The sequence below is a fragment of the Corvus moneduloides genome, chromosome Z (assembly GCF_009650955.1).
Source record: "Corvus moneduloides isolate bCorMon1 chromosome Z, bCorMon1.pri, whole genome shotgun sequence".
NCBI lineage: Eukaryota > Metazoa > Chordata > Aves > Passeriformes > Corvidae > Corvus > Corvus moneduloides.
The window spans coordinates 272128-292714 of NC_045511.1; the positions used below are offsets into that span (position 1 = coordinate 272128).

A 20587-nucleotide genomic window follows, 5' to 3' on the forward strand; every position below is an offset into this window, starting at 1 on the left:
AAGGCTGGTTTGGTTGCTGTGGTATCTACTCAGTGTTCTTTTGCATTGTTTCAGCTACAGGAGGGAAGACTGTGGCCAGGGCAGGAACCTGGAGCCATTGGTTCTATTTCTAGAGCTGTCACGTCCTGTCTGTGTCACTTTAGCCCTGATACAGCAAGGTTCACATGGCCCAGGATTCAGGGACTGCCAGTCCAGTGGGGAAACCTGGTCTGGATGGGGCCTGGAACTGGGAATGGGGGAAACCATAGCACTGAACTGCAGGTGCCTGACCCTTCAAGTGGGTGTTACTGGAGTATTACTGCAGGAATGGGATCTTCGAGGGACATGTGCCATGCCATCTCATTCAGAGTGCAGCAGCTCAGAATTAAGACATAGGAAATAAAACATTTTGCATTTTACATCTCTTACATTGAGCAGGGATGTGTCACTTGAGGCGGGGCTGTGTTGTGATCCCAAAACCTTTCTCTAAGCATATGTCGATTCCCTTTCTTTCCAAGCTCCCTGCTCACACCATGCCCACGTGCAAAGACACTGGAGTGTTTTGTGAGGCAGTGAAAAGTGTTAGCAGAGATCCAGGCTGGCAGGATCTTTTGGGACTTTCTCTCAAAGGCTGTGATCAGCTAAAAAATTCTACTAGTTATGAGTATTGAGACACAAGAACTCATAATTACTTACCAGGGATTTCAGTGTTCATATTCTTAACATGAAATGCTAAAATGCCAAAACAATATAATTGTCTTCAAATCCTAAACTGTGGCTCTTCTGTTTCAAGCCCCCAGGCTGCTGAAGAAGATCCAAGCAGAGTTGTTCCCCGACTCCTCTGGCAATATTGAGCTGTGCTGTCAGTTTGGTGACATTCATGGTGACTCCACCATTACATGGACTAAAGATTCCAAGGTACTGGCTCAGCTGCAGAGAAGGTAAGGAAGTGTTTCTGAGGAACTGGGAGTTTCGGGGTAACTTTGCTATTCACAGGAAGCAAATCTTCTCACAATGCATTGATATTGGTCATAGTTTGTGTTCCATCATCTCTCAGCCTGTTCACAGCCAGTGTCATCCAGATTTTAAACAAATATCAAAAGAAGTTTGAACCTCATTTAACCTAGAGAAGGGTGGAAATAAAAGCTTCTTAAGGCCATTAACAGGATCCAACTTTTCCATTTTAATGAAATGAGTTATTTTCCTTGTAGCAATACTGACATTCTGATCTTAAAAACCGTTTGGAATGTTTCAAAAATACGAAGTTAACATTACCCAAAGGGAAAAAAAAAAAAGAAAATATATTTCCATCAGAATGCACACTTCTGAGAAGATGAAAAACTTTGTAGGAAGGATTCTTCTTAGTTGTTGTGTTAAGTGGAAAGAAAAAGTTGCATGAATTGGTTAAACTTTCCATTCTGATTATTCTTGTTTTAACTCTTCTGCTTTTGATTGTTGTATTGCTATATCCATTGTAGTATCAATACATATCATTATCTGCTGAATAACTGTGCTGTGTTTTAACAAATAAACAGTGCAGAGAGATCAAATTTATCAGTTTTTCCAGTGATAACAAGTAAAATACATGATAGCACAAAATGCTCTGTTCCAGTGCCCAGGATGACTCTCCTGTCTCTCTGGCAATAGCTGAAGCCAGTTACCAAGACCAGGGAATGTACTATTGCTGCTTGAATAACATGTATGGAAAGGTGACTGCTGAGTTTCATCTGACTGCTGCAGGTAAGCCTCAGTTTACAGTTTTGATTAATAATAATGACAATGACAGTTTCCATTTAGAATTTTTTACTACGAAATTCATTTCTTTGTTTTCTTGTAGTATTGGAACGTCTTTCAAGTTTTCAGAGTTATGAAGGTAAATATAAAGTGAAGTAGCATTGCATGGCATCATACAGAGACACACACACACACACACAGAGCACTGGCAGCTCTTTGGCACAAACACATGGTCCTTGCAGGTCACCTGCTGTGTAACTGTACTCCAGGAGAAAGGCAAGCATGAAGCTTTGGAATGCTTTCCCTATGTGTTAACTGGTGTTCAGTGACACCTGGCATGTGTCCTGTGCTGCAGCTAAAGATAGTGCCTTGCCAGTGGGGTTGTCATTCCTGAACAGCCTACAGAGATCCAGGCCTTCAGTTGGCATGGTGACTTTTCTTTCTTTTCCTTGAAGAATTAAAATTAAGCATTTATTTCCTTGTGAAATAAAGACAGGACTTTTCATGTAACAGCACTGTATAACTTTTAATCAGAGAATTTTAGGTGGAATTAAGGAGTCTTCTAATTCTGGCCTTATCCATGCAATGTTTCCTCTGTGCTTCAGAGAGGGGGTGGTGTACAGAGCCTAAACCAGAGGTAAATGCAGAGGGCAGCTGGAAAGACTTCCTTGTTGTGTAGCTCTGTTCTCCTGTTTATCTTCTTCACTGATGGTCCTTCAAATGTTATGATTAGAGACACTTGAAGTGCAGTTAGAATTTTTTAGTTTCTCTCAGTGCTTAACTTTTTCTCCCCTTGTCTCTGTTGGAGCGGTCACAACACACACAGACAGCGCCTCTTTCAAGGGCCAAAAAGCCATTTATTAAACAAAACAGCCTCTTTCATACACCTTTTGTATGTTCTCATTCGTGTTACATATTCACTGGCTGCTAAACTACCACAGTAGACTCGTTGGCTATTGCTAACTACAACATGCTACCATTGGCTACCTGTAGCATAAGCATTCAAGCAATCAGAAAAATAACAGGTGTGGATATGTTGCTGTTTTTCTCCTTCTATAGTTTAACTTTCATGCTTCTGTTGATACTACATTCTCATGAGTAAAAAATAATTGTTTTTCTTCTCATGGACTTTTCTCACAGTCCTTCTCTAGCCGAAGTAACAGGCCTGAGCCATAATTTTACAAAGGCAACAAGGCCTTCATTTTATAAGGTTTTACTTAAATGCCACATCCCCTTACAAATTTTTTTCCATTTGGATTACAGTCATCATTTAAAGGGGTGAAATCCAGAATATTCCTTGATTTCATCTGTAACAGACTTGTTTGCTACACTCTGTCTTCTCTCCTTATGATCCTGATCTGCCACCTTTCTTCATGCTGGTTTTAGATCATACAGGCAAGCAGCTGCCTCTCTGGAGCAGGGTCCCAGCCCTCAGTAACACAAGTCGTGCTTCCACTGAGCATTTTTACCTCCTCTCTGGAGAAATGCATCTACTCTCCCATGCCCACCCCTCCCTGTGCCTGCAGAGATTCCTGTTGTGTTTTAGGTGTGGAAGAAATCGAATTCATGCAGTTGATGTTCAGAGAAGATCCCCTCAGCTCCAGCTACTTTGGTGGGACACTGCATGGAGCAATAATGACAGAGGGGATGCACTTTGGTGAGGGGATGCACCGCAGAGCCTTCCGCAGCCGTGTCCTGCAGGGCCTGGCACCCGCCTTCGCCCCCGGCCACCCCTGCGTGCTCAAGGTGCACAACGCCCTCACCTATGGCACCAAGAGCAGGGACGAGCTGCTGCAGAAGAACTACAGTCTGGCACTGCAGGTGAGCTGCCCCTGGCCTTTGTAAGCCAGAGTTGTGGGCAAAAGCTGTCCTCATATTCAAACAGATGATCTGTTGAATGTTTTGAGCAATATTCCCATAGGCATGTCTGTTGTAATACAGGAATGCTATGTCCAAAATACTGCAAGAGAGTATGCAAAGTTATATGCAGCTGAAGCTGAACCCTTGGAAGGCTTTGGAGAGGTACCAGAGTGAGTATAAATATATATTTTATATACGTATATGCTTATATATACTGTCCTGTGCCATGGCAGCCCACTGATTGCTAGGACTAAAGAGGAAACCTGGGAACAGTGTTACAGCTCTTCCATCTTGGTTTAGAGTTGGCAGCTGTTCATTCTCTCCCTGAGGTCACTGGCCACTTTTGTCTGTTTCTTACTCCCTCACTGAAAGAGGTCTCAGGATTTTATTAGCTTCTATCCATTGATTTCAGAATCATTCCGATTTTTCTTATTCATCGCCCCACTAATAACATCCCCTATGCCACAGTGGAGGAGGAGCTGGTTGGGGAGTTTGTGAAATACTCTGTCAAGGATGGCAAGGAAGTGAATTTCCTGAGAAGAGACTCAGAGGCTGGCCAGAAGTGTTGCACCTTTCAGCACTGGGTGTATGAGAAGACCAATGGGAACTTGCTTGTCACTGACCTGCAAGGTGAGTTGTCTGAGTAGGGGCAATTTTTATCTAGCTTATGTTCTTGTAAGAGGACAGTTTGGAAAAGAAAACCAAATCTTACACTCTTAATGGAAGAGTTGTTCTTTCATGTGTACCTTAGTGAATCAGTATGAGCCAAATCTGGCTTTTGTCTCACCACCCAGAGATTAATGAAATGGCTGCTGAGTGAAAAACTTCAGGTGACAATGACACCCTAGTCCTCCCCTTTTTCTTGTATTTAAATACTCACCAACAATCACTCAGCAGTGGAATGCTCCACATTTGGGTCCTGGCTAGTTTTGAAGAAATATATTCCTTTAAAAAGAAGAATAGTCAAGAAACACCCCCATGTTTGCTAAGTGCTGCCTCAGCTCTCATGGGTATGACTCCTCCTCAGTCCTGCAACGTATTTGGGACAGGGGAAGACAGACCCTCCTTGAAGAAAAACAGAAAAAGCTGGAATCTTAGGAAACATTCTATATTCTTTTACAAGTGAAGGCAGGAAAGTTAGCAACAAGGCATCTAAACAAGATCCCTGAAATAATTTAAAGGGAGAAGAAAGAACAAAATCCTAGCACAGGAAAAAAGCTGTGCTGTTGATCACCCTGACAGCTGTAAAATAGTGGCATGAGCCTGACTTTTAGAAACTGCTGGTGACACAGGGAACATCCTCTTCTTAACTGGGGTGCTTTAAAATGCTTTGAAAAAAATGTGACAAATAATGAAAATGAAAAAGGTGACTCAATAAATAACACTTAAGGCCTCCATATGTGAAGATTGTCCTAGAAATTCCAGTGTAAGCTAAGCTCTGTGTTTCCTTGCTGCCTTGCAGGTGTAGGGATGAAGTTAACAGATGTTGGCATAGCAACCCTGGCCAAAGGGTGAGTGAACGTGATTTCTCAGCAGCATGGCTGTGCTTTACTCATCTGTCTCTTCACAGTTAAATGTGGATGGGGGAGGGTGTGCTGGAAATTCATTCTTGCTTTAACTTTAGAAGAAAGCAGTCCTCATCTAACTCTTTAAACTTCTTCGTGTTCATATTTATGGAAACCCACCTGTAAATGAAACCCATTTATTTTGTTCTGAAAGAATGGGTGACCCTGTAGATTTAGTTTTGCTTTTCCTGCATGCCTCCCTTGAAATGGGCTTGTCCAAAGGGCATTTCACAAGTGACATGAAGGGTTCTGCTGACAGCAGGTAAGGCTCCTGATGGCCCATCAGCTGGAGCCCAGGGTAAAAGGCAGGCTGGAATCTCTCCTGCAGCCAGCAAAAGTGCCAAAGCTTTGGGATATGTATTTGTGACACAAGCTTTTGTAAAGACTCTTCTCAGCTGGACGCTGTGTATTGGCCACTTCCCTGATAAACAAGGACAATTGTGAAGGGATTTGACGGTCTCTCTCCCCTTTCTCTCTCAAAAACAGAAATTCTGAGCCTTAACAAAAGATTGTTCAGGGCATTTCTGGAGCCTGTTTTCTAGTGGTGTTGCAAAGGCTTCAGCTCTCTTGGGGAGACTTAAGCATATGTGTAAAGATGTAGGCCTGTAATATTCTAACTTTAGTCCACTTCTTTTAAGTTAATTAAGGCTTCTAGTTATACCACAGGCCAGCAGAGCTGTGGATAGGAGTAGGCAGTGGCTGCTGGACAGGGAAAGGGGATGGGGGTAAGTGCTTTAATTTCAAATTCTCCTTTGAGAATCTGGCAGGAGAAAGAAGATCTGATCATATGTTCAGCCTTCATTCTAAATTGGACCTTGTCTGTATACCTGGGATTCAAGAAGAAACCTCACAATTATTAAAAATGTGATTCTAGACTATTCTGCGTAAATCCTGAACATTTGCAGGCTGGCATCAGTTCAGTTAGACTGATTTACTCTTTCAGCTGTGGATCCAAAGTAAAAGCGGCTGAAGTGAATGTACATCGTCCTGTTACAAACCAAAGTCATAAATATTTTATTTAGGCAACACTGTTCTCAGGAATCAGAAGATTTATAAAAATGCTTTAGTGGATGTTGTCCAGCTCACTGTGGGAAATTACTCCTATAAAAACACACATTGTGTTGGGGAGGAGGAAGGAGAAGTGAGGAAGTGAACGCACAGTGCAAGCTGTAGTAAGGATCACCTCAGGCATATAGAAAGGAAAATAATTTCCCTAAATGAGAAACCTCCTGAAAATGTTGAGTGTCATTTTGTTTATTATTTAGCTAATGATATTCCTGCAAGATGACAGATTTTTCCTGGACCTGTATTTTGTTTTCATGCTCCTTCATGGAAAGAAGACCTCTGTATTAATGTCTGCAGTTGGATTTATAATTCTATGAACATGGGTGGGGAAAAACAACTAAGCGCCCAGAGCTCCTGTGTGTTGCGGGGTCTTGCTGCTTTGGGCTGTGTTCAGCCGTGCTGCTGAGAGGTAGCCTGGTCCATGAAGGGAGAATACATGGTCCTACTGAGCCAGAAATGCAGAGTGGGATTGGTGTGGCTTGAACTGTGCTGGCAGAGAGGACACAGAACGGATCTCTTTTGTACTCCTGAGCAGAGTCTGCAATGAGTGGAGGAAGGAATTTTGATCTTTTGTCCTTGGTCTGTGTGTTTTGTCAGGGAACTGAGAAGCAGAGGAGCCCAAAGCAGAGTGGTGTGGCCCAAAGCAGTGTGCTGCAGGAGCTGCAGTGCAGTTCTGTCAGGAGAGGGCGAAGCCGACCTAGGAACAGGAACGCCTGGGAAGCATTTTTAATGTGGCCACAGCGCCGCACCAGAGCCAGGCAAACAAGCCTTTAAATCAGCTACTCTGTAGCTTCTCTGGTGAATGGAAACAAAAATAACGCAGCACGGTGTGTGGCTCTGTGCACGCAGTGGGCAGAGTAGGACTGTGCACAAGGGCCCAGGGATTTACCCAGGAATGGTGCACACAAAGGAAGGAATCAGGAGCACGGTAACCCATGGTTGTGGTCATTAACAGGAGTGCTGGTTGCCAAGTCTGTATCTGAAAGTCTGCCTGGTTCCAGGGCACTGACAAGTTTAGCTTTACTCCACATGGTAACAAGGGGCGTTGGGGAGTTTAGGCCTGAGGACAAATCCAACATTTCCCCTTCAGATTTAAGGAAGATTAGGTTTGATTTGGTTTGATTTGGTGCTGGATAGAAGAGATTCTCTTGCTAAGGGCAAGTGTGTTTGCCTGTGGAACTCCTGTTCTGTGGGTGTGTCTGGCGCATCCACCAGCACAACTTGCGAGCAGCTCAGTAAAGTCTGAAGTCTCTGATTTCTCCAGGGGAGCAAGAGAACCGTTGATGATCCTGCTGGACTCCAGGATATAGTCTTGAGGTAACAATGATACTCCTCTTCAACCTTCTTTGGTTAAACAAACACACAGCTTACTTGGAGAGGAGAGAAAAATCCCTTTGAGGTTCACCTGCTGTTCAGAGCCAGCTGAGTGGTGTCTCCAGAGCAAGGCTTGTCTGTCAGCAGGAGCCCGACCTTCCCAGAGCAACAGTATTCTCTTTAGCACTCTGCAGTTTGCCTGAGGAAGGAGGTTTTCTGGATGCTAGGAATGAGCATCCTCTGTTTATTTCAGTACCAAATCTTGTTTGGTTGGTTTTGTGTAGTGACAACTCATAGTTCACCTCTGAGGACACTGGATGTCCAGCAAACGAAGAGAAGAGGGTAGAACAGGCAATGATTAGGTTAAAAAAGGAGAGGAGCACCCTGTCCTTTCTTCTCCCTTCTCTATCCTGAGAATTTAACCAAAATTACTCCTTTGAAGAGCAGGTGCACCTTTTAAAATAAGCTGATGCAGCTTAAAAAGCAGGCCCTGGGAGGACTGTCAGCAACCAGAGGCCGGGTGAGGAGAAGAGGGGTACACGTGCCCTGTACCTCTCACGGTGTGAGGTACAGTGGCGGCTTGGGAACTGTGGAGGCTGGATGAAACTGCCTTCCTCAGGAACATTCCTTTCTTCCTTCCCCAAGGGGCTTGGCTCCTTGAGATCCTGTAGGCAGCCAGGGGAGGGGAGCAGCATAGCATGGAAATGATGTACAGATGGAAACAGCTTCTGGTTCTGACAACACCTTGTGCAACAACCTTGTCTCTTCATGGTGGCCAACAGAACTGTTCACAGAGAATGCTGTAGCATGGACTTCATTTGTGTGTTACTGAGAAAGGGAGCCAGCAGACAATTTTATTCCCAACTAAATGCTGTGAAAGACAGTGCCAGGACCCAGCCCACAGAGCTTTGCCTCTAATGCTTTCCCTGCTTCTTTCACCACTTGTTACCTGGTTTCCCTCATGTCCCAATGACCCAGTCTGCGTTTCTGTGACAGTCAGTGCTTCTCAAGCCAGCATGGGTAGAAGAGACTGGCTTAATGTTTTCAAGTTGCTTATGAGTCAGCAGTCATACTCTGCCTCCCTGTGCAGAAAATGAATCTTTAATTCCCATTTAGCTTTTTTTTTCTTTGTTACTACAGATACAAGGGATTTAAAGGCAACTGCTCCTTTTCCTTCATTGAGCAGTTCAGAGCCCTCCACCAGTGCAATGAGTACTGTGATATGCTGGGGCTGAAATCTCTCCGAACCACTCATCAAAAACAGAGGAAAGCAACGTCCACTAAAAGCAAAAATCTGCCAAACTCATCAACGGTAAAGAAAATGGTGCCCAAGAAGGCGAGAGAACATAGAGACTTCATTTCTTCAGAGCACTGAGTCTCACTATTCCATCTTGTGAAGCTACTCTTGAGGACATGGAGCAGTGACAGGCACCAGTGGCCTGAGGTGATAACTTTAGTCTTTTGCCTTTTGACATTGTTTTGGAATCATTCTGATGCTGATGCCAGCAACAAAGGAAGGAGCTGATCCTGTGTTCTTGGTGCCTGAGACTAAGCCATCTCCTGGATTTTCTTACAACCCTTCTGTGGATTGGTATTGGAGAAGAACATCTTCTCTGTGTCTACATCCATGGCCCTGTGGGTTCAGCTGCTATGGAAACATCAATATATTTAAGATGCCACTTATAAGTACAAGTATTGCACAGTACTGTTGCTCAGGCTGCTATAGAAAAATTGTTTTCTTTCCTAGATTTTTGCATATTGTAATCCTACTATAATCCTACTCTTATAATTTTTTTCTCCCACTTACATGCCTTGTATTAAAAGACAAAGCCATTCATGATTGGACATACATGTCTTCCAATCCGCTCCCAAATCAACTTTATGGTCTTCACAAAGTGATGCCATCAGCTTAAAGATGGTCAACTTGTATGATTCTCCATAAAATTCCTTGCTTTCCATGCAACCTTCATTGGACCTACAACCCTATGTGATAGTACTGCTGTGCGTGCACTGATCCTGTTGAAGGACAGGTTAGGGGTTTGCATGTGGCCAAACAGCTCCCTCTGCAATAACCCATTCCATCCAGAGGAGATTTCAGCACCTGGAAGCAGTTTCAGATGAGTAAGTGCAGTGACAGAAACCCTCCTAGCTGCAATGTTGGTATCACATCCAGGCTGGGCATGCTGGGCTCCCTGCGCCGTTAAGGGAGGACTTCCAAATGGAATTGAGAGCAAAGTGCAGGTCAGCTGAAAACCAAACATTTGAAATAGGTTGGATTAACTGTGCCAAAAAGGATCTGTGTGTGTCCGTTGAGGGCAAAGGAGGCAGGATCAGACAGACATCTGCAGTTTAAATTCCTGCTGTGACATGGAATGAAGTTCTCTGGAGTAGTTCCAAAGCATTTGAGATTTTAGTAGTTCTCTGCTAACTGATGTGCAGGAAACCAACTACTGCAGAACTAAGTGTTGATGTGAAGTTTTTCAGATGGTAGAAATGGATCATTTTACCTATTCTTTCACAGTTTTTAGTGCTTTAAAAACCATTGAGCTGCAGTGGTGATGTTTTTTTAAAATGCCTGAGGCATTTCAGTGTCTATGTCCATATCCACAAAACATTAGACACGTAACTCTTAAGTTGATCTTTTTTTTCCGAAAGATGTCTATGTTTCTTAGAACTTTCTTGCTCGGTGGAAACTGGGCTCCTCAGTCCCTTTTGAAGTAGAACCTTGGATACATTTGGAAATGTCACCTGAGTGTTCAAGCAGTCTTCGTGGTAGCAGTGGGTGAATCAGAGTCCATCGGTCCTCCATGGACTCAAGGGGACAGTTTGAAATCCAGTGGACGGTGCAGGAAGTCACTGTGGACTCTGGGTCCAGCTTCAGAGCTTAAATAACCACCTCACTTACTGAGAAAGTCAATGGGTATGGAAAACAGTCAGCCTGGGCCTGAAATATGAGTCTGGAATGCAGAAGAATTTTCTCTAAAACTGGAAAATTGGGAAACTTGTAACCAGAACATCTGCAGTGGTTTCAACCTTTGCAGAAGGATAGACCTTTGTCATGGAAGTTTGGTTATTCTTCACATTTCCAAAAGGAAAAGCCAGACTGCAAGTGTCAGGGTGTGATTCTGTGCCTGGTCTTGGCTGAACAGACCATTGCCACTCCATGATCCCCATTCCCCAGTCATTGTGCATACATGTATGACCCCAGGGCTCCACAGGAAGCAGCTTCAGGAGGCAGCTGATGTATTTGAATGCTGTGCCTTGAATAGTTATCACTGGAAGGAGGTATAAGGTGGAGGGAGGACCCCATGAAAAAACAGGCGGTATGATTCCCAATCCTTTCCTTCTGTGACATAGCAGGAGAAGTTTGTATGCAGTTGTTACTGGAGGAGCTTTCAATGTAACTCCTGCAGCTTGACCTCAGATAACCTACCAGTGAGCTGCAGGGATGCAGATCCATCATGCCGTTTCTTTTTTCTTACGCTCAGAAAACTTTAGTATATGTAATTCTTGTGTGTGTCTTGGGAAGGTCATGTTGCTCTACAATAAAAGCCTCAGTACAAAGCTTCTCATTTTTGAGCACAGTAAAAGGGAGAATTAATCTGCAATGCTCTCCTGCCACAGAGCACCAGGGAAGTTTGGGAATGATGTGCCCACATGGATATTTGACTGAATTTTTAAAATGGGTTTCCTTTAATAACATCACAAACAGAAGCTGGCAAGCCTGCACAGGCATTCCATAATGGAGCCCCAGCAGTGGGGGATTCACGTTCTGCATCTCAGTAGGAGTCAGTGATGTAGAATAGGCTGTGATGACATTGCAAATCATAGAGCTAGTCCAAAATGCCAGCCCTAATCTCCACTCTTTCTGTTGATGTGATATGGATACTGTGCTCAGGGAAGGAACACACAAGGCTTGCTGAGGGGGAGAAACAGTAGATGTTTTTCAAATCAAAACACTTGTACAGGCTCCCCAGAGAGCACTGCTGCGTGGGGAAGAACGAGAAAGCCTTCCTTGCCTTCTCAGTCCAAGGCTAAGGAGAAAAGTCACTGCTGTGAAAACATGATACATGGCCTTGCAGACACCCCACTTCTGTTTTCCTCCTGCAAAGGCATGGAAAAGTCTTGGACAGCAGGAGAGTGTTGGCTTTGGGATCCTGAGGTTGCTTGTTTTGCAGCCGTGGCAGAGCAGTGTCACTGGATAGTGTTGATACCTCGTGGCCTTACAGGTGCCCAGTCTGTGCCAGAGGGTTTGGATCTGGCCCATTACATCAATCTTTCCAATTCATTTTTCTGCTCCCTGCAGACAAGGGACTGGGTCTGACCTTATGCTGTGGGTCAGCCCAGCCCAAAACTCTCCCTTTGCACCTTTTCACTAAGGACCTGCAGCCTTTTTCTGTTTTTACAGAGCTAAAAGCTCGGCACTGACCAATTTTCCTGTTCCGCAGATATGCAGTGAGAAGGCATTTGGTGTTGTGACAAGGACACCTGGGATCAGGTGGTGAGAGCTGAGAGTTCTTTTAAAAACATCTAGACTGGAAGTGAGTTTTAATATACAACACTGTAGTTTTTCCTGCAGTACACATTGCTAATGACTGTTCCATGGCAATAAGTCATGGAAGAAAAGAAGGTTTAGGGAAGAAAAATAAGTAACTCGTTGAAGATGTTCGGTTGGGAAACCCTGTGTAATAAAATTGGTTGCACATGGAAACAGTTTAATCCGTAAATGGTAAATATCACGTACTCCTCGAGGCTTTCTTCCAGCAGGACTCTGCACCTCACAGCCATAGGAAGCTTCCCGTTCCATGTGTATGCTGGGTTACTTAGAACTAGAAGTCAGGAAAGGTGAAGTTTGGAACACACTGATGAATATTAAAGTTACTGCTTCCATTGCAAATTAGAGCACAACATCCTGTGAGCCTAAATCTTGGACTCTTCCGTGGGATTTAGGCTCCTCAGTGCACTGCTGGTACCTGGCTTTCATTAGGCCTTTGAAAGTTCCTATGGATGATGCCTACTCTTTACAATAGTGTTCAGAAGAATTTCTGTGAGGAAATTGTGACCATTCCCAAAACAGGAGGTTTAGAACATAAGGCAAGCGGCTTGGGCGTGGTGGGACGCGAGCAAAGCTAAATGCATTGGATAAATGGTGTTTCAAGTTAGAGGCTGTGAAAAACGAGGTTCACTCTCCTGTTAGAATTTAAAGAGTTTAATATAAAGACAATAAGAGACACATAAAATAAAGCAAAGGGATAACGGCCGGGTGCCTTGGCGCTCTGCCAAGAGCACGCCTGATGCCCGAGGTGATACCATTTTTACTGTCTGTTCTCTATTCATATTAAAACTTTTCTAGGAATTGATCTGCATGGCCACTCCTTGGGTCTGCCTTTTTAGAGCATGCGTAGTCTTCGGCCTTGTGGTTTTATTTCTTTTGATTCTTGGGGTTGGGCCCGCTAGGTGAGAGTCGATGGTAGGGTGGATCTCTTAATTCTCCAGACAGTCAGGGCTGATTGCAGCTTTGGGCCTCTTTGCCCCCCGGGCAGAGCGGTGATAACGGCTCTCGGACCCTCTTGGCCGCCGTTCTCCGGGCGGAGTAGCCTTTGGGCCCTTTTGTTCCCTGGACAAAGTGTTGATTAGCAGCTCCTTGGGCCTCATCTTCTGCTCGCTTGAAGGTTATCTTACTTGCTCACACTTGCTAACATTCTTGCTAAAACGAGAGAAAAGTATATCCACACAGCAAAAAGCATTTCTAACATTATATAATATCTACTTTAATACTTTGCGAGAAGCCAATACTATAATACATGTTTATAACAGAGGCAATAGATTTTTATCAGAATTTTGGGAAGTGTTCTGTTTGAAAAATGTTGTGAGCATCTCAGCCAATTAATATTCCAAATGTATGTTGTAGTTTGGTGCCAAAGTCAGAGATGGAGTTTCACCCCATTGCCTAATTGCCATCAGTTTTATTGTCCTAGTCAGTTCAATGGGAAAAAGAAAATCACAAGCTGACCTCTCAGAGGTAAACGCAGCCCTATTAATGCCAAGGAAGTCCACTTTCCTAGTGATGACAGTATAGTGATGATTCCTTAAGATGTCTGGTGTGCTTTACAATGGGGATCTGGAAGTGCTTGTGTCAGAGTATGGATTTCTCACATACTCTGGTGCTTTTGCCTCTAAAAGAAGGAGCAGAGTCATCCTGCTGTACATGTATCATGGTTGTTTATTCCTCAGCACAGTGGGAAGATGTACTGCCAGAGGTCCCAAACCTTCCTGACATGATGCTTTGTCTGCCAGGAACTATTTAGTGTGATAATGGCGTTTGATAGACTGGACACAAACACCATTGTCACACTCCACAGCTCTGGGAGCAGGTCCTTAGCCCATGGAAGGAGTCATGGATGCACGCTGCAGACTTCAGCAGAGGGGGTTTCAAAGACCTGCAAAACAGAGACAAGACTGGGTTGTGCATATTTATATGTGGCACATCGGGATTCTCACAAGGAGGCGGGACACAGGATCCTGAATTGCTTTGAGGTGAATATTGTGTCTCAGCTAGCTGTGGGAATGTAAAAGCTAAGTGGCTTTGAGTGCCTTTGCAGACAAGGGAGATGGACAGCACCTGGAGAAAGTAAACTGTACTATTCTAGAGACAAATTCCTGAGGACAGGGATGAGTCATTCCTGCAAGGGCCCATGTCTTCCTCTAATTGGTGGAGACAGCCCAGAATCAGCACCAGACTTTTATAGCTATGTCAGACCTGAGGAATCACAATGCTGGAGATTATATTTGATTTTCATATACTTGTTTTTAGCAGCATTTTTGAGTAGCCCACATACAAGACAGCCAAGTTGGTCTGTACTCCTGGTCCCACTGCCCCTGTGCTATTCCATGCTTGTTCTTCTGGGACACATCAGCACCTGTGCATCAGGGAATTAAGCTCTAGGATCCATAGCTGTGGTGGTAATCTCTGCACAGGCTGGGTGTTTCAGAGTGTTTCTCTGTGTGTTTAGCCTGCTAGCCAAATAACATTTCTGCATATTCAGTGAGTAGAAAACATCCCATAAAAGATCACGTGGACTAAGGAGTGGATTAAGAGCACACAAACATGCTGCACAGGGATTTGTAATCCATGGAAATTCAGTTATATGCCATCATCACATCTGAATGCTGCAGAGAGGCAGAGAAAACAGAGAAGGAGGAGCACATGGAATGGAGGAGGTTTGTTGCAGTGGGGATACTGCAACATGCATATATCAAACCAGGAGTCCCGTGGAAAGGAAATATATATGGACGGATTCTTGCTAGATGTTTCAGAGAGATGTTTATTTCTCCAGCCGCATGGCCGGAGCTCTGCCCAGGAACTGTTCAATCACGGGACCAAGGGTCCTTCTGCCCGCGCAGGGAACACAAACCAACCCATGGGAACGAGGCTGAGCAGGGGCAGGGAAGCCCCGTGTCTGTGCCCTCAGGGCCCCTCTCCCAGGGCTACATGGCAGGGGAGGGACCCCAACACCTCACCCGTTTTATTTTAATAAAAGGAGAAAGAAAACAACTGGATAAACATAACAAGAACAGTTTCAAAACAAAATAAGCCACCCTCCTGAGCCTTTAAATGTCTAAACAGATTCTGTGGAACATCTTAGGGCTGACAGAAGGGAGACAGGACTCTCTGGGCATGCTTTGTGGGGAAACTGAGGCAGGAGAGGGTTTAACTTCTTCTCTCCCCCTTTTCATCCCCCACTCGGCATTGGAAAGGGATTTTTGGGGAAACAATTGGCAAAAGCATGGTTTTGTGAGGGAAACCATGGATGAAAAAACGGATTGGGAATACACTGGGGGTAATAGGACATAGGGTAAAAGGGAAAGGTGGGATTAGGAAAGGGAGACTGTAGGGGGGGCTTACAATGGAGATATTGTCTAACATGACTACGATTTTTTGCATATATACTGCCTTTTACAGGAACACCATCAGGCCCAGTGACCTGCGATGCTTGTAACCCTTTTCTACCTTGTATAATTTTGAACTGCATCACCTCTCAATCTCCCAAGCTTGGGATGCATTTTTCAGGGTTATTCTTTTTAATAGCAGTTCTATGCACGAATATGTCTTGCTGGTTGTCACACCTTGTTATAAAACCATAATTTTGCTTAACATTATACCATTTTACTATCCCTAAGACCTTAGGTACTGTGATCTTTTCCTTTTTCCGAGTGGCTGCTGTTTTCTGTCTCGCTGCGTCTTTGCTCTCTCTTTCGGTCGCTCCCGTGTTGGAATTGTCGGGGCTGCTGGTGCCTGCGCGCTCTTCCCGGGGTCGCGTTCGGGGCTGCGCGGGCCGGGCTGGGCCGCGCCGCTCAGTTCTCCGTGCGTCGCCTCCTCTGGTCGCAGCTTCGCTGCCGCTGCCGGGCGCTGCACCCACATCTCGGCCGGGCCCCCGAGCGACGACCCCCCCGCGCCCTGCTCCAGCGCACGTTTCGGCTGGGCGCGGCTCCGTTCCACCGCCACCGCCGCCAGCCGCCGCCCGCGCACCGCCCCTCTCGGCCGGGCGTTCACGGGGCTCGCTCCACCACGCGCTGCGCGCGGCCGGGCGGGCACCGCCGCGTCCCGCCGCTCCCACCGCGCCTCGCTCCACCACCGACACTGCGGCTCGCGTGGCTCCGCCCGCACGCGGGAACTGCCTCGCTGCTGCTCGTAGAGCGCTCGGTGCACGTGGCCTGGGCCGCACGGTCCCTGCGCCAGGCTTCCCTTCGCCAAGACACAGCTGACATTGCTCAACAGTCTCGGTAACTAAATAATATTCACGAAAATATTCTTCCATCGGCATATATTTTGACTCCAGTATTAACTGTGTCCAAACGGTTTTCCAAAAGCCCTTGGTAATAATTAAATCCCAAGAAACATAGAAAAAGTTCTTAAACAACCATGCCAGGAAGTGTTTCAGTTCTTTTTGAGCTTGAATCAAGCTAAAATTTACAAATCGTTGTTCAAGAATCATTTTAAGATAAATGTCCATATGCGGCTCTGAGAGCCAAGAGTCTTCTCACGGTTCCTCCATAGTTTAGATATGGAACAGCAAAACAAAACCAAGAAGAGGAATCCAGAGTTTCCAGGGTTTACTCACACAAATCAGTCGCTTAGGGATCGGGGATCGTTCTACTCACAATTCTCCACCATTATGTTGCAGTGGGGATCCTGCAACATGCATATATCAAACCAGGAGTCCCGTGGAAAGGAAATATATATGGACAGACAGATTCTTGATAGCTGTTTCAGAGATGTTTATTTCTCCAGCCGCATGGCCGGGGCTCTGCCCAGGAACTGTTCCAGTCACGGGACCAAGGGTCCTTCTGCCCGCGCAGGGAACACAAACCAACCAACGGGAACGAGCCTGAGCAGGGGCAGGGAAGCCCCGTGTCTGTGCCCTCAGGGCCCCTCTCCCAGGGCTACATGGCAGGGGAGGGACCCCAACAGAGGTTAGAAACCAGGGCTAGGGCGAACAGCAGTAACCTTTTTTTTGTAGCTACTGAAAATTGAACTTTCTGTCTCAAAAGAGACTCCTCTGTGGACTGGTTAGAAGCCCCTTGTGAGGGGATGCAGTTGTCTTTTTGTGCCAAGAGGTGAGAACGGGATGTCTTGCTGTAGTGCTTTTCAACTACTCTCTCATTTATTTTTAAGCTCAGAAAGGCATTCCCATTTTACATACTGGGGAGAATTTGCTGCCCATGTGTAGTAAACCCAGACTCTCCAATAGTCTTCTGGATCTGGTTCTGCTTTAGCAACAGAGTGTTAAGGAAGTTAAAGCCCTCAAAAGGCTCATCCTCTGAGAACTCCTCCCTGGGCTTAGCCTTTTCATCAATACCTTTTTGTGCACGGAGCACAGGGCTCACAAATTAGCCCACTCAATTCTACAGCATCAAACGTCGAAGTGCCCACAGAAAGGTGACACTAAGGCACCCAGATGAGCTGCTGCCCACCTGTAATGACACACCTGAACCACCAGCCTGCTCTTCACAATGTAACAGGGATCTCCTCACCAATCCTCACCCCATGATCTAACTTTTTATCTTATCTGGATCTTTCCCAATTGTAATATAGTTCAACCAGTGTTGATAGGTCAGGGCAGACTTAGTAGGGCTCTGGATCATTTTAATTGCTGATTTACATCTAGTCAAACCTCAGGGGAGAGTTTGTGATAACTCAGTGCCACGAGCTGGCAGTAGAAGCTGGGTTCTGAGTGCCCTTGGCTGGTGGACAGAACAGCAGAGAAATGGACCTTCACTGTCTGGTTACCAGATCAGGCTGTTTCATTTCTCCAGCGTGATTATCACAACAGTAATAATCTAGCATTCCCATCCCTGCCACAAAAGCAAGCCTAGAAATGCTTGTGCATGGCTGACACCCAAGGGATTTTCATGTTCCACTGTGTTTTGAGTCTGTAGTGCTGCAGTGGGACAGAGCTGGGCATTTGAACATACACACAAAACAGGCAGATGTGCAGATCCACAAGTCAGGCTTTTGTGCAATCCCAGCTATGAAGGAGACATGAAAGAAGGAGAGGAGCAGCAACACACCCTGACCATCACATGGCACTGAGTCTTTGGAATTAATGATGGCAAAGACCCATTCATGCCAGAACATTCTGTCAGTCAGGATGCAGCTGTAGCCCTGAGGTCCACGGGGCTGGTTTTGGTAAGTGTGCCTATCCTGCAGCTGGTGAGAGTGAGAAATTAATGCCACGGGGACAGAGGTGCTGTACCTGGATTTCTAATTCACCTATGTTGGTGTCTTCCCTTACGTTTCCTCATACACATTTTACTCAGCTTTCTCTCTGCAGCAGAGGGGAATGATCAGGCAAGATCCTATTAATGAGGAAAAGCCTGGCAATCCTGTGCAGAGCAGGAAAGCCCGGCAATCCTGTGCAGAGCAGGAAAGCCCAGCAATCCTGGCAGAAGGACTCGACTTCACTGCAGAACATGTAAGGAGAAAGCAAGGCAGCTGATGCCACTGCAAACAGGCACTTTATAGTCCCACAGCTGCGTGGAAACTTCCAGCAAATAAACAGGAATATTTCCAAGTCAAAAGATAATGAAAGAAAGAGAAATGGCCACTAGTTTTTAGTACTGCAAGGGAAAAAAACCCAAAACAATGGGACAGTTGCAAGGAGAAAGCAAAGCATAATCATCAGAGAAAAATCTCCTTTTTGCTTCTCTTCTGCTGGACATGTTTAAAGAACATTATTGGGATGTTCCAATGCAGAGGAGCATTGTGAAGAACAAGAGGGTTTTCAAGAGGGTTTTTCAAGATGGGTCGCAGAACCTGTCCTTCCCATATGGCCAGACTTGGAAGCATTCCTGTTCACACCAGGAAGTCCGTCAGCTCCCCCATCACCCCATTTTTTAAAAACAATAAACATTCAGGGTGGTTTGCACTGCCCTAACAAAAGCCTAATCTCTTTCCAAGTGCAGGTAGAGATCCCTAGGTCCAAGACATTAAATCCTGTTATACTACACAGCTGAGCCCCAAGCATGTGTGGATATTTTGGTATGCTGAAGTGCTTAGTGTTGGAAATCCACCTGCACTATATTTGTTAATATATTTTAGCATTTCCTTTTCCTCACATGAATTGAGCACAGGAAGACACTTACCATCGGAGACAACAGCCAAAGGGTCCTCTGGTGTGTTGTTAGGGCTTGGCAGAACCAGGATTCTCTCGCAGGACATTTTGCTGACTGTCTGTACTCGAATCTTTGGAGTCCTGGTTTCTTTTCTGAGTTCCCAGCAGTGGGCAGCTGCTGCAAGCCTCTGCTTCCAGTGGACACCTTTCCCTCTCCCTTTATGGGATCCTGAGGTTTTAAAGTAAACAATTCATTCTTGCTCTGATAAGTCATATTAAAATATTGATCTGGGGGAGGGAGATGACCCTCGCTGCACTGAGCTGGAGTCACCAGCTTTAGTCACAGACTAAAGAATGGAAAAAAAGCCCTGAGACCTCAATTTTCTCTGTTCCTTCAGAGAGAGCACATGTGGGGAGGGAAAAATGCAAAATATAAGGGGTTTCAGCTCCTTATTTTGCTGAACCCTGAGATGGAGTGTTTATTCTGGCTGCATATTAATTGCTTACTTCTGCCACTGAGACTGATTTCATCTCTTCCTCAGGTCACAGCGCTCATCTCATGTTCACTGCTGGGGCTTGTCAATCGTTTTTCTGTCTTAAATTTTAGTGTACTGTCTGCTCTGTGTGGGAATTTTCAGACTGCACTTTCCAGCACACCTAGGAGGTGGGGGGAAAGCCTGGCTTCAGTTGAGCCTGTCTGAACACTGCTGGCAAACTCAGGAACGGCACACACCTCCCAGATCCTCATCCAACAAGACCGTTGCATAAACCTCCACATTTAGGGCCTGATGAATTTCACTTTTTTGGGGGAAGGCTAAAATAGGATTTGAACCTGAGATTTTCTCTGAACATAAAATAAAGTCACATCTTGGGTATGAGAACCTTTGCTAGTTAACTAAAAGGTGTTTCATCGCTTACTTCCATTACCATACTTCTGTTCCATTAGAACATTTTGGAACAGTCTGAAGTAGTAGTTTGGGGGTTTAGAAACCAAAGTTTTTGATATAAATACTTCAGAAAAGTGAGGAACCAGGTCACTTTACTGATTTTGGCTGGATGTGTCCATCCAGCAGCAGAAAACCACCATGAAATCAAATCTAGAAAACATTCTGTGTCTCGCCCTCTCCTCCTGACACCTCTTTGTTACCAGTTGATGACATGTCATTTTTGCTTAAGGCTGTCTTGGACTGCAAATGTGTCATGGCAAGAATAATCTACTGTTTCCTAAAATGCTGATTTCTAATCCCAGTCCTGTTATACAAACAGTAATTCCTCGTTTGGGACTGGTGCATGCACACAGTGTGAAGATGACAGAAATACTACTATTACTACTAGTACTACTAGTAATAGTAGTAGTTCAGAGTCTGCCCTAGTAGTAGAACAAGGTTTGGGGAAAGTAGGTATCTAGAAATGAGCTGTACAATTATATCTGCATCCCATGTGCAAACTCCTTAT

The 20587-nt window shown here is 45.1% G+C and overlaps 1 protein-coding gene and 1 long non-coding RNA gene across 2 annotated transcripts; one reads left to right on the top strand and one right to left on the bottom strand.

Moving 5' to 3' along the window:
* Nucleotides 1–775: 775 nt before the first annotated feature.
* ALPK2 (alpha kinase 2) lies at nucleotides 776–11082 on the top strand. The gene is made up of 8 exons (XM_032096426.1): nucleotides 776–920; nucleotides 1627–1719; nucleotides 1817–1852; nucleotides 3260–3534; nucleotides 3655–3743; nucleotides 3986–4203; nucleotides 5036–5084; nucleotides 8658–11082. The coding sequence occupies exons 1-8, from the start codon at nucleotides 860–862 to the stop codon at nucleotides 8890–8892; spliced, it is 1056 nt and encodes a 351-aa protein (XP_031952317.1). The 5' UTR covers nucleotides 776–859; the 3' UTR covers nucleotides 8893–11082.
* Nucleotides 11083–13259: 2177 nt separating this feature from the next.
* On the bottom strand, nucleotides 13260–19515 carry LOC116438420. Its single transcript, XR_004237729.1, has 2 exons — nucleotides 19164–19515; nucleotides 13260–13957 (listed from the first exon to the last, which is right to left on the bottom strand). It is a non-coding gene; the product is annotated as an uncharacterized LOC116438420 (long non-coding RNA).
* Between the last annotated feature and the right edge of the window lie 1072 nt (nucleotides 19516–20587).

Excerpts from the sequence above, each read along its gene's own strand:
- ALPK2 (XM_032096426.1), top strand. The coding sequence starts at position 860 with ATGGTGACTCCACCATTACATGGACTAAAGATTCCAAGGTACTGGCTC. Across the intron at positions 1,853-3,259 it reads AAGTTTTCAGAGTTATGAAG|GTGTGGAAGAAATCGAATTC; the intron begins GTAAATATAAAG and ends GTTGTGTTTTAG. Across the intron at positions 5,085-8,657 it reads ATAGCAACCCTGGCCAAAGG|ATACAAGGGATTTAAAGGCA; the intron begins GTGAGTGAACGT and ends TTGTTACTACAG.